Source organism: Peromyscus maniculatus, chromosome 14 (genome assembly GCF_049852395.1).
Source record: "Peromyscus maniculatus bairdii isolate BWxNUB_F1_BW_parent chromosome 14, HU_Pman_BW_mat_3.1, whole genome shotgun sequence".
In the NCBI taxonomy this organism is placed as follows: Eukaryota; Metazoa; Chordata; class Mammalia; order Rodentia; family Cricetidae; genus Peromyscus; species Peromyscus maniculatus.
The window spans coordinates 47,597,360-47,610,522 of record NC_134865.1 but is presented as its reverse complement, the minus strand read 5'-3'; the positions used below and the strand labels follow the sequence as shown (position 1 = coordinate 47,610,522).

Genomic DNA, 13,163 nt, shown 5'->3' with positions numbered 1-13,163 from the left:
TGCTATTTTTTGAGTTCTTTATATATTCTGGATGCTAGTCCTCTGTCAGGTAGATGCTGACTAAACTTTTTTTCCCATTCTGTAGGCTGTCCATTCATTCTGCCAATCATTTTCTTTGCTGTGGAAAAAAAAAAAAAAAGCTTTTGAATTTTTGCAGTTCCTTTTACTGTTCTTGCTTTTCTTTCTTGAGCTATGTGAGTTCTCTTAGACAATCATCCATGCCAACGTCTCAGTGTGTGTCTCCTGGTTTTTGTAGTTTGAAATTTTCTGGCCTTTCATGAACACTTTAATCCATTTTGAATTGGTTTTTATGCAGGGTGAGATAGGGATCTAGTCTCTTGCCCACCAGTGTTTGTTGGTGGGCTGTCTTTTCGCCACCTTATGTTTTTGGCATCTTGATTGACAACTGGCTGAAGATGGGTGGGTTTATTTCTATGTCCTCTATTCCATTGGCCTGTGTGTTTACTTTTATGCCTCCACTAGGTTGATTTTGTTTTAAACTACGACTCTGTAGGATATTTTGAAATCACCTTTGTAATATCTTCAATATTTCTCACTTTGTTTAGGACTGTTCTGGATGCTTCCAAAGGCCCCAGGTCTGACCACCATAGTTGGATTAAATTTCCACCATGAGGATAAACTTTCAACATATGAATGCTTGGGGGACACACGTTAAAAAATATCCAAATCATAGCCCCCTCGTCTCCTATTTGGTAGCCTCCAAAGAACCTGAACATTGTAAGTCATTCTCTGAGGCGACAGTGAATCTACGTTAAGATGAAAACGGAACCAAGTTAGGGCAGATGCTGGGGGCCTGTGCTCCAAGATTGCCTCCATCTCTGGGTGCAGCCTCATGAGAGGGACGTTGGTGGTGGGAACCTCAGGGTAGGCGGAAGGGAAGATGGCAGATGCACAGGTATTCCAGAAGACCCAGCCCTCAATATTGCCTTTGCAATCACATTCCCGACCTTTGACTCTGTCTGTGCAGAGACATGTGGCACAGTAGAGCGTCAGGATGGCAAAAGGTGACAACCAACCACCATCCCTCTTTCCTGCCCCCTCTACCTGGACTGCTTGTAGTTACCTTAGTACGGCATCTCAGGCACCCACTTCTGCCAGCAGGTCCCAGCTGCCCTGTAGGGACATGCCAGAGCACACTGCATTACCAGGCAGTCAGGGACTGTGGAAGAAGGGGACTCTTGGCCTCACTTTGTTGCCTTTCTTTTGTGAGATCACAGGCCAGTATGCCTATGCCAATTCTAAAGGGCATGAGCAACCCCGCACAGAAACACTGCTCAGGACATCCGTTCCTACTTGCTCTCTAGCTCTTGGCCCAGCAGCTTAGGAAGAGCAAGGCCAGGTAAGCAGTCTGTTCCCACAGTGTCCTGGTTCTGGCTCTTCTGTGAGCAGGCTGGAGGGCTGAAGAAGGTCCTCTGTCCAAGCCAGCTTGCACCATCTATAAAATAACCCGATTCCAGGGATTGGTGATTCATTGATGGGTTCGCTGATTGTTGTTACGTGTTTGCTCCGGAAGAGCAAACCTTTAACAAAGGCTGTATTTGTTTTAAAAAATCTTTCTGTGCAGGAAATGGGGACGCTTTAATTTCCTTATTTTGTGTCACCGGCCATTTAATATGCATCTTAAGCGCCTCTGGGTATGACGTGATTTGTCGTGAAATGTAAACTCCTGAGGGCACAGATGTCTGCTTCATTTACTTTTTAGAACACCCAGGAAAGGGCCATGAACAAGTAGCTTCCTCATCTGTCTACATGCTACTATTGTGGAATGGAATATAAACCACATTCCCTACTCATAAGAAGGACTGTGCTGCTGTAAGATCAGAAATCTAAGACCGTTTCACTGAACACCATTGAATGTCCTTCTATGCAGTACACATAGATAACTTTTTATTTTAATTTTAAAATAATAACACTAGATGAGTTTTTAAAAACAAAAATCAGGCCCATGTTAAAAAATAAATAAAATCCCAGAGAGCATGCAGAAAAAAGCAAAAGTCGTCTTTAATTCCCCGTGTATGAAGCCAGTCATTTCCAGTATCTCTGTATTTTACCTGTGTGATTCATTTAAAGATTACTAGTTAAAGGATCTTTAAGACTTTCAAATTTTCTTTCCATCTGTCAGTAGGTGATGCCATGTTGTTTCCAAGTCAGAATTATTGTCTTGCTGTTTTTCAACGTTGTAAGTGTAAAGAAAGGACTTGCCAGAAGTTGCTAGCAGCTTACTGTCTCCAAAGAGAGCCATTGTTACCACGAAGGAAACTTTGATCCATCTTGTCCCAGTACGCATGTTCTCTGAGAACCAGGTGAACCACCTCTGACTCTCTCCTCAGGATTATGTCACCCACCAAGGCAACTTTCTGTTTCATTCAGTGATGTCAAGAAACAAAACATCACCCTTAAAGTGAATCAGTTTTGGAAAATAGAAACTGCTTTATATTCCCTGGCTTTGATGTGCTTAGCCATTCCTGTAAGAATCTGCCTCTCTCTTGCTTTGATTGACAAGACCCTCCCTATATATTGGAGTAATCAGGTAGCCCGATAGCAGAAGGATAGCAGACACTTCCCCAGAGCAAACTTTGCCCACTCGTTGCAACTTTTGAAGGAAGAGTTGACCCCAGCAAGCTCAGGTAAGTACCTCTCCATCTCTTCCTTCCTCCTCAGGGGAAGCCCCCAGAGGACGTATGACCACAAACCAGCAAGAACCATGAAAGCAGCTTTGGAAATGTAACTGCTCCTGAGTGTTACTGACCTGGTAGCATTCCACAAATGTGACGCCCAGGTGGGTTCTATTCGGTAGGCCAGCCATGAAGGGCCCATTCTGTGCTGCTAGAGCACCAGAAAGGACCAAGAACCAGAGAGGACAGCCTCCATGGTAGACTGTGACTGGCTTTCCATCATTTGCCTTTAAACTGAGTTCCACTAGGGCCTTTGCACAGCAGAAGCATGGAACAGATATGATCTGTGATGAGCAGAATACATTTTATAAGTTACTGCCATGCCAGGCACCAGAGTTTATAATATTTTCTGTATGGTAGGTTTGGTTAGTAATAACAAGCCAGGGTATGCCATTATTAATACTTATCTACCTCCCCCATTTATTCCCCATCCGTGGCACTAAAAATACAAATGTGTGCAAAGTTTCTGACATGACACATACATACCCCAAACCTGGATAAAAAAGAAAGCATATTCATGTATTATTTTAGGCTCTCGCATTTCTTTGGGTATTGCTCTTACTTTTCATTGGGATAAATTTCTTTTACATGCAAGTCAGTTCCAGAAGTTGGAGTTCATCAAGGAAAAGCCTGAGATTGTGTTTTGAGGGTAGGATGTCTAGAAAGAGCTGCTGACTATCTACTGGAGCTAGTTAGAGAGATGCTGTTGGAGTGGACAGTCCCTTGGCTCATTTTGTTTTCCTGTAATGCTAAAAGCAAGGTCTCTCTGGGAGTGACCAACACATTGTGGACTGCACCATGGCGAGCAGATGGGTATGTTCAATTTTGTTTCCTTTCCCTCCTTGGGAATAGCATGAAGCTGGCATACCTTGTCCTTGGTGCCATGACCCTCCTTCTTCTGGGTGGCTGTGACTCTGCCCTCAGCACCTCCAGGGGGAGCCTGCACACTTTCGTGGGCTGTGCTGTGAGGGAGTTCACTTTCCTGGCCAAGAAGCCAGGCTGCAGCGGACTTCGGATCACCACTGATGCCTGCTGGGGCCGCTGCGAGACCTGGGAGGTAAGTAGTCCAACAGGCTTGGATGGCAGTGGCCTCAGGGCCAGCTTCTTGAGTTTAAGTGTTCACTGTTTCATGACTGAGGGGGAGCTGTCACGTCTGCCCTGTCCTCTGGACATAAAAAACCCGACTGCACTATTGTTGGTTCTTCCAAATGATCCGAAAACCATGACGGTGCTCCTCTCCACAGCGCTAGTGAGGTTGGTAGTGTAATTTCCACGCTTCTGCATGTTTGGGAGTCATCTCTAGGAGGTAGGTGCTACTGTTTGCCCGCTGTAAAGATCACAAGGAAGGAGTCAAAAGGGAGGCAGTGCAAAGTCGGAAATAAATTATTGGTCCAAACCTGTGACCGCATCTCCTTCCTGTATTTTCTCAGCTGTGAGGAAGTCAGGCAGTTACCCAAAAGAACCCAGAAGCTGTAGGTCTAGTCCCAGGTTCTGTCCCAGCCCTTTCCCCTCAGTTCAGTGATAGATCCATCCAGTCTATTTATACTCAGTTACGTCTGGCCCTTCACTGAAAATGGGTATACACATCTCAAAGCTGGCTGAACTGAGGAGTGTGTTTATAATGATGGGCTGCACTGACCTCTTGCTGAAATAATGACTTATCATGACCCTGGGCTTCAAGATGCCAGGGTTAGCAAAAACCAAAGCCAAAAGCTGGGCGGTGGTGGCGCACGCCTTTAATCCCAGCACTCGGGAGGCAGAGCCAGGCAGATCTCTGTGAGTTCGAGGCCAGCCTGGGCTACCAAGTGAGTTCCAGGAAAGGCGCAAAGCTACACAGAGAAACCCTGTCTCGAAAAACCAAAAAAAAAAAAATCAAAGCCAAACCAACTGCTCCCCCAGCAAACCAACCAACCAACCAAAAACCCCACCAACCCCCTTCCACCTCAAACCCCACAATCCGAAGAGAAGTCAAATTTAAAAAATAATCAGGGAACTCGGATAACTTGAATTTCAGATTTAATAACACTTTATTTATTTATTGGCATAAGTCTGGGCAGAGGGAACAGCAGATGCAAAGGTCCTCAGTTCCTGGCTGATCTGAAGGAGGATTCAGACGGCTGTGACTGGAGACTGGAGAGGGGATGGGCAAGGTCAGGACTATAGCCCACATCAACAGTAAAATAAAGGCAGAAAATGCAAGGACTTGAGAAGAATCCTAATGTCTTTGACGTTTTAAACCTGAGCGAGATGGGGAAATTTCTGGGGCTTTGAGCAGAGGTGGGCCATGGCTGACTGAACATTTTAAAAGGCTCACTCACTGTTGTAAACAGACTGTAGGGAAAAATGGTGGGAGAGGGGAGACCAGTTATTTGCTGGCTAAATATTTACTAAGTGCTTCCTGTGTTTCCTGGACTTTCGCAGGAAGCTCAGGATATGGTAGTGAGCAAACTGTCTTCCTGCTCTCAGGAGTTTATTCGTGGTGGGAGGAGTCAGAGGATAAGTAAATAACTAGTGACAGACAGCACTAGTTGTTTACTTATCCTCAGGATGCTGCATTCTAATGGGTTTCCTGTTTCCTGTTTTCTACCTGTGGGCACAGAAACCCATCCTGGAGCCTCCCTACATCGAAGCCCACCACCGAGTCTGTACCTACAACGAGACCAAGCAGGTGACTGTCAAGCTGCCTAACTGTGCTCCAGGAGTCGATCCCTTCTACACCTACCCGGTGGCTGTCCGGTGTGATTGCGGGGCTTGTTCCACGGAAACCACCGAGTGTGAGACCACCTGAAGCCGGCGTGGTCTGCAGAACGCAGCTAGTGGCCCGAGCCTCACAGATCCGCTTCCCCCAGGAATGTATCTGCTCTATCCCCTGCAGTCAAGTACGGTTGAATTTGGGCCAGCCTGGCTCAGGCTTTCCTCTGCTCAGTTAGGCACCAGGTACAGGTGCAGCACACTCACGCTAAAAATGTCAAACACTATTGACCCTTCCCCAGGATAATGTCTCCGGTTCATATGTCCCTCAATTTGATTTTATTTGCTTGACTCTGGGAACGTGATTTGTCTATTACAACCCGCCCTCAGTTTTGATTGACATTGTAGCATTTATTTAAAGGAATTGGATATCATTAAGCTCCAGAAAGCCTTTAAATCCCTACATTCTGCCATTGAACTCCAACTGGATTTATGATTAAAAGGCAAAGTATGATCAACACCAATGCACTTTCTTCCTTGCTCAAAAGGAAACCCAACTTTGAGTGTTCTCCGAGAGAATGCTCCATTTCCCTTTCAACTGAGCAGCTACCTAGATAAGAGACAAAGACAGTCCTGACTGCTACAAAAAAGGTGTTTAGATGTGGGTATTTCTCTCCCAAGCAAAAGTCCCTCCACTCCCTTAAGATCCTTATAGAAGTGTCCACTTGCCAATTAAACAAACAAACAAACAAACAAAATAAAACTCACAAAATGTAATTAGAAGCTATTTTAAAACTAGAAGTTTAGTTTTAAAAACACCAGAGACTAAATTCATGGCTTGAATGTTCTCCCACGGCCACAGGGAAGTGACCAGTCACAAATGTCCCTGCCTATTTAGTATATTTTAAACCTAAATGGCAATTTCTTAGACACAGAATCCTGAGTGTTTGTGGAGGTGAGGCTGCCATGCTGGCTCAGAGAGAGCCATGGCTGCGGTCATGGGCTCATGCTTTTTCTAAAATCTTACAGCAGCTGATTCTGCAACCTTCTTTTTAAACTCTAATTTTATGCAAATGTTTTTAGCTTTGGCATTGGAGGGGGTTGAGTTTAACTTTGTTCTTTTTTAGAATACGCCAGGAGTGTCAATACAGATGTCAACAAAGTATGCTCCCTGACACCTGAATTCACGCCAACTTTTAGAAAAGTCTTTCTAGTTTTTATTTTACTTGGTGTAACAATAAAGGCACTTGGAACTTTGAAGTTCTTTTGACTGAAGCATTCATTTGGGGTTTCATGTTTGCCAAGGGACACAGATGATTTGTGTGGTAGCCTGTGTCCCAGGGGTCCTGTATCTGCAGCCCCCATTGGGTCCAAGCTGGGATCCTCGAGTGCTCCTTGAAGGAGGAATTACTGAGTCCATGAAAATCTACAGAGCAAAGGTTGAGACTGGTGGGCAAGGCCTGGGATGCTGGGGTGACTGTCTGGAGACAAAGGACTTGAGCGAAAGCCACCCCAACCTGTAGCTGCAGATGTGTTGGTAGGAGGAGTCATCATCACACAGAAAGCCTGTTGAGCAGCTGTGGTCCCTGTGGGGGAATGGGTACCACTTATAGACAGCTCAGGGCTTCCTTCCATTCTTCCTCCTTCCATTTTTAGGAGCCTTCCTCTGGGTTTTCTGGGGCAGTCCTCTTGCTGGAGATTCAGGAAAGATGGGCACAGCCTTAGTAACAAGTCTGGCAGGAAATAAATGACATTTGACCAGAGTTAAAGAAACCAGCGTGGAGGGCCGACACACTTGTGATTTGGAGGTAGTGGGCAACCTTAGGGTGCTGTGCTGGGAAGGGATGTGATTATCAAATACCAAGGCAAACACAGGAGAGGAGCCAGTGCCTGGCAGGAGCTGTGGTCCTTAGTCGGATGCTGCAGCTGTTTGCCAAACTGAGGCATGGGAAGAGGTGGGGGATGTCCCAACCTACTCGCTTTCCATACCCTTGAATCAAATGGGAATCATACTGGAAGACAGAGACTGAGGGGGCCCATTGATGTGGTCCTCCATCAAGTCTGGTCTTCTAGGAAGCAGGTTGAAATGAATTTAAGGGTAATGGGATAGGCCACATGACTTCTGTCTTAGTTAAGGTTTTTATTGCTGTGAAGAGACACCATGACCATGGCAACTCTTATAAAGAAAACATTTAATTGTGGTGGCTGGCTTATATTTTAGAGGTTCAATCTATTGTCATCATGACAGCGGATCATGGTAGTGTGCAGGCAGATGTGGTGCTGGATACATCTTGGCTTGCAGGCAACAGGAAGTCAACTGAGACACTCAGCGGTATCCTGAGCATAGGAAACCTCAGAGCCCACTCCCACAGTGACACGCTTCCTCCAACAAGGCCGTACCCACTCCAACAAGGCCACACCTCCTAGTAATGCTGCTCCCTGTGAGCTTATGGGCATCAATTACATTCAAAATACCACAACTCTGTTTGGGGCGTTTCATCCAAAAAGTGTAGCAGGTGGTAATTGTAGTGGTTGTCAGGACAATATGTAGGCTGTAGTATCCCGATGGCTCACATTTCTCTGATGGGAACTGCTGTGGCATACATACAGGTTTGTGTCCACTAATATCGTATATATAATGTGTGAGAGATATGAAGGCAGGATAAGGGTAGTTACAAGGGCTCTGACATTAGTTGAGTATTAAGTATAATCGAAGGCCTTTGGGCATGATGTGGAAGCTGCATTTGAAGAGGCAGAGGTGAAAACCAGACCTGTGATCTAACCGAGAGAGCAGTCCAATCATTTAAAAGGCTGACTCTGCCACCATGGTTCTTCTCTTCTTCCTCCTGGTCCTGATAGGAAGGAAAGAGACACAGAGGCCTGGAATGGGAACAAGCAGGCAGATGCACTAGCTCCTCCTTGCCAGAGGAGACAGACTCCCCTAGCTGGAAAGCCACATGGAGGACCTAAGGTGGGCGTGGTTTTATTCTAACTGTCTTCTAACTAGTGTCCACGATTCCTATGGTTTAATACTCCTGCTTCTGCCTCCTAAGTACTGGAGTTTTAGGTGTGTGCCATCACACCCTTTTTTTTATGGTGCTGGATATTGAACTCAGGGCCTTGTGCCAACTAGGCAAGTACATTGTCCAATGATCTACAAGCCCAGTCCCTACAAACCGGTCTATTCCAGATGATAATTAGGGGGAATGAAGGTCTCTGTTGAAGGAGCTAGTGGATAATACAAACCAGAGGGATGGGTCGAAGGTACTTGGCAATGGGCGTGGGATGGGAAGAGACTGATGAGCATACAGCCATACGGAGGAGATTCAGGATGTATAAGCGTAAGAACGTTAGGAGTTTGTCCCAGTGTGCTGTTGGGATGGCTCCTGCCAGCTTGGGGGAAATTGGGGCTTCTATCAGTGAAGAGGAGAGACTTTAACTATGCTGGCATAGTACCAAGGAGCCAAAGACAAGCATGGGGTGGGGGTATTTCACAGGACCTGAGGACCCACCAGCTGTCTGTGTTCACCTGAGAGGTTCAGAAGACACTCTCTTTAGCCAAGAAACAAGGGCTGCCTCAGTGAAGGGCACACCTACCACAGAAAAGTTCCATCTTGACCGTCCTCTGTAGGCCAGGGGATGCGGCCATGGACCTGGGCTTCTAGGTGTCCGCAGAGCTCAAGAGGCAGGGAGGACATTACCACCGTGGCAGACAACAGAGCTATAATAGTGACCAGAGGGCCTATGACCTGCAGGGTGTGTGGTACTGCCTAACAGACAGTGGAGATGCTAGTCCATGGAATTAAAAAATTGCAATAACTATATATGATGATCAGGAAATTTACTGAGGAAGAAGAGGAAAACATCTGTCAGGATTTATTACAGTTAGAAACCTAATCTTTTTTCTCTTTTTAACTTTTCCTCTTTCCCCTCCGTCCATTGCACGGCCTTCTTTCCCATAAATATTTATTAACTCTAATTTTGTACAAAGCACTGTTTTGGAAATAAAGATGTAAATGTTGTTACCATTTATAGAACTCTCACATTTATGAATTCTCAGGTCTGTGTATACACGCCTGCACGTGCACACACACACACACACCCCTATATGCACATGGAGGTCAGAGGTCAGCCCCTGACATCATTTCTCAGGAGCTATCTACCTTGGTTTGTGAGAGGTCTCTCTCTGAACCTGCAGCTTGCTCATTAGGCTAGGCTGGCTGGCCAGTGAGATCCAGGGATTCTCTTGTCCATATCTCTTCAGGGCTGGGGTTACAAACATGTGCTACCAAGCTCAGTTTGTGCGCTGTTGTTTGTGGGTTCTGGAGGTCCAGGTCTTCATGCTGGCACGGCAAGCACCTTACTGACTGAACCATCTCCCTGGTCTTACATCTTTAGTCTGTGTCAACCACACTACTAAGTATTATTAGTATCATTTTACCATTGCTGGCTTATGGATGAGGAAGCCAAAAGCTGACATACCCAGTCACTTGCCCTGGCTAATAAGCCACACGTGCCTGGTGTGGCGGTTTGAATAGTTATGGTCTCCATAGTTTCATGTGTTTGAACGTTTGACCATAGGGAGCGGCACTATTAGGAGGCATGGCCTTATTGGATAAGGTGTGGTCTTGTTGGAGGAAGTTTGTTACTGTGGGGGTGGGCTTTGAGGTCTCCTCCGCTCAAGCTTTGCTCAGTGTGACACACAGTTTCCTTCTGCTGCCTGGGGATCAAAAGGTAGAACCCTTAACTCCTTCTCCAGCACCACGTCAGCCTGCATGCTGCCATACTACTCGCCATGATGATAATGGACTAAACCTCTGAAACTGTAAGCATGCCCCAATGAAATGTTTTCCTTTGTAAGAACTGCCATGGTCATGGTATCGCTTCATAGCAATAGAAATCCTAACTAAGACACTTGGCTTCTCTGACTCAGATCAACCATGTTCTACTGAGGCATGCTACTTTTTGGGAAAGTTTCTTCTGAGTCATTCCTGTTTGGCACAGTCTGAGCTGATGGATGCTGGACTGCTCATTAGCATTTTCTGTCGTTCCTGGAGGCTGGGTCACCCTGTGGAGATTGGGATGTTCACCTGGTTTCCGGTGTCACCTCAGGAAAGGGATGGTTTCTGTAGTACAGAACATATCTTACAAGAGAGTGTCTGAGGGAGAAAGAAACCATGCTACAGCAGAAGATTAAAAGAAACAAGCGGTGAGGGTTATGGCTTTGCAGTGGTTTCCTAGGTGATTTGAAATTGGATGCTGGGCATGGTGGTCCGGGGCCTCCCAGATAAGCTCCCAATAAATGGTTGCTCAGCAATTCCTTATTCAGAAATACATTTATTTTGTAGTTAGCGAAAGGTAAGGAGTAGGAGAGTTCTTTTCTACAGAGCAGTGTTGATTGGGGAATGTAAATCCCCTCCTTTCCCTTCCCTTATCTCTCTCCTTGAGATAGACTCTCAAGTAGCCCAGGATGGCCTCCCTGTGTAGTGAACGATAATCTTGAACTCCTGATCCTCCCATCTCCACTTCCCGAGTACTGGGATTTCAGGCATGTGTATCATACTGGGTTCATATGGAAATATAAATCTTCACAGACCATTTCACTTCTGGCTTCCTTACCAGGAACTGGTAATTCATGTTTCCCCTCTTCCACAAGACATTAGGAAAGCACTAGGTTCTTCTGTGATGGCCCAATTAGCTCATCAGATTGATTGCATTTTAAACCAATAAAATCATTGTATAGACAACGAACTATGTATCTAATTGAAAAATAATGCAAATTGATAAAATAAATTGCATTTCATAAAGTTTTTCATGAGACCTACTTGTCTTCTTCAGTCAGGATATATTTGTTTCAAATATATACATATTTATGTACCCCTAGTGCCAGGCATGGTAGCATATAACTGTCATCTCAGCACTCAGCAGACTGAGGCAGGAGGATCAAGAGTCTGAAGCTAGCCTGGACTATGTGGTGAGACTCTTTTTTTTTTTTTTCAAGACAGGGTTTCTTTGTGTAGTTTTGTTTGGTCCTGTCCTGGAGCTCACTCTGTAGACCAGGATGGCCTCGAACTCACAGAGATCCACTGGCTCTGCTTCCCAAGTGCTGGGATTAAAGTTGTGCACCACCACCTCCTGGCTGAGACTGTATTTTAAAAAAACCAAAATAAACAGAGAAACAAAATATTATGCTCCAATCTTCCCTGGTTTTCAACTTCAGAATCTTAAGCAAACTACTAAAAATAACTTTTTAATCTATTCTTTAGCGAATTCTTCGTTGATTTTTCTAAAAGATTTGCATTGCATTTATTTATTTACACATGTGTGTACAGGTACGCTCGCATGCACGTGTGTGTGTGTGTGTGTGTGTGTGTGTGTGTGTGTGTGTGTGTGTGTACCAGTGCCATGGAGTGTGTATGATCAGAGGACAACCCAAGGGTGTTAGTCCTCTCCTTCTACCTTGGGGGTCCTAGGGATTGAACTCAGGCCATCAGATTTTGTTGCAGGATCCCTACCTGCTGAGCCCCCTCCCTGATCCCGCTGAGATTTTTCTCCTAATGGAACATCTATTGGGGCCCAAGTCTGCTCCTTATTTACATGATGGCTCTTCAGGCATTTGTCTTTGGCTTTATGGATGGAATGGTGTGTTGGGCAGTCAGGAGGGCTTCATGTCTGGTTGCTGTGACCCTGAAGTGTCTATAGTGGGTGCAAAAGCTCTTCAGGCAGGTGACATCTAAGGGAGCGAGGGAAGGAGTGAGAGAAGGAGCGAGCAGATGCACGCTCGGAATCGGCAACATAAGGCAGACACTTCCCCAGCGGAAGGATTTAGAGCGTTAGTCTAGCCATCTTTCGAAGCCTTTATCATGAGAAATCAAGCAAGCTCCCCCCACTCCCCGCCAACTTGTTGGCTTTGTACTTGACCCTAAGTTCCTTCAGCTTGGAGGAGAAGTAGGTATGAAGTCCCACCCTATCCAAGAAGCTATTTGCAACTGATAGCTCTTGGGAGAGGGAACATTAGTTTTCTTCAAAGGAGTGGTGCTGGGTTTATCAACCACACCCCAGGGCAGGGCAAGCCTCGTGCTCAGGAGTAGTTGGTTAGTCAACACTAATGTACTTTTTTTTTTTTTTTTTTTTTTTTTTTTTTTTTTTTTAGAAAGAAAAAGAACTTGGAGTTGGATGGGCATGGAGGTGGGATCAAATATATTGCACAGACTTATCAAAGGATAAATAAAGTCATTATTTAAAAAGAAAGTCATGCAAGATCTTCCCTAGAAATCCCCAGACCACTGAGAGAAATGACAAACAGTCCTTGGAAGACAACAAAAACCATCTTGATTTAACAGAACAGGGATATTGATATTGCAGAGCTGAATGTGAACATTTAGCGGTGTTGAAGATAGGGTTACAATCAAGGAATAAAGGTAAAGTCACAGATACAAATGAAAACCATTTGAAAGAACATGTAGTCTCTGAAAACAAACCGTGTGCATACAGAATAAACGTATATTGGCATGCTCCAAACTAATTGTCTTGAAGTAGGGTTTAGCGCTGTTCCATACACATGTTCTTCCCACCTGAAGTGTGTGCTCTTCGGGTTTGCTGTCCACTGTGTGGAGAGGTGAGCCATCAAGTTAGGTGACCCAAGCTTCCAGGCTGTTCTGAGTCTGTAGCTTCCTTTTCTTTTTGGAATATGCTGATCACACTTAGAATACGTGGTGGTGGTGATGGTTTGGGAGCCGGGGGCCTCACAACATCTGGCATTTAAAAACACTTTGG

At 45.3% G+C, this 13,163-nt stretch overlaps 1 protein-coding gene across 1 annotated transcript; it reads left to right on the top strand.

The window, feature by feature from the left end:
* Positions 1-1,586: 1,586 nt before the first annotated feature.
* Gphb5 (glycoprotein hormone subunit beta 5) lies at positions 1,587-6,365 on the top strand. Its single transcript, XM_006973161.3, has 2 exons — positions 1,587-3,753; positions 5,296-6,365. The coding sequence occupies exons 1-2, from the start codon at positions 3,397-3,399 to the stop codon at positions 5,482-5,484; spliced, it is 546 nt and encodes a 181-aa protein (XP_006973223.2). The 5' UTR covers positions 1,587-3,396; the 3' UTR covers positions 5,485-6,365.
* Positions 6,366-13,163: the final 6,798 nt, after the last annotated feature.

Excerpts from the sequence above, each read along its gene's own strand:
- Gphb5 (XM_006973161.3), top strand. The coding sequence starts at position 3,397 with ATGCTGTTGGAGTGGACAGTCCCTTGGCTCATTTTGTTTTCCTGTAAT. Across the intron at positions 3,754-5,295 it reads GCCGCTGCGAGACCTGGGAG|AAACCCATCCTGGAGCCTCC; the intron begins GTAAGTAGTCCA and ends CTGTGGGCACAG.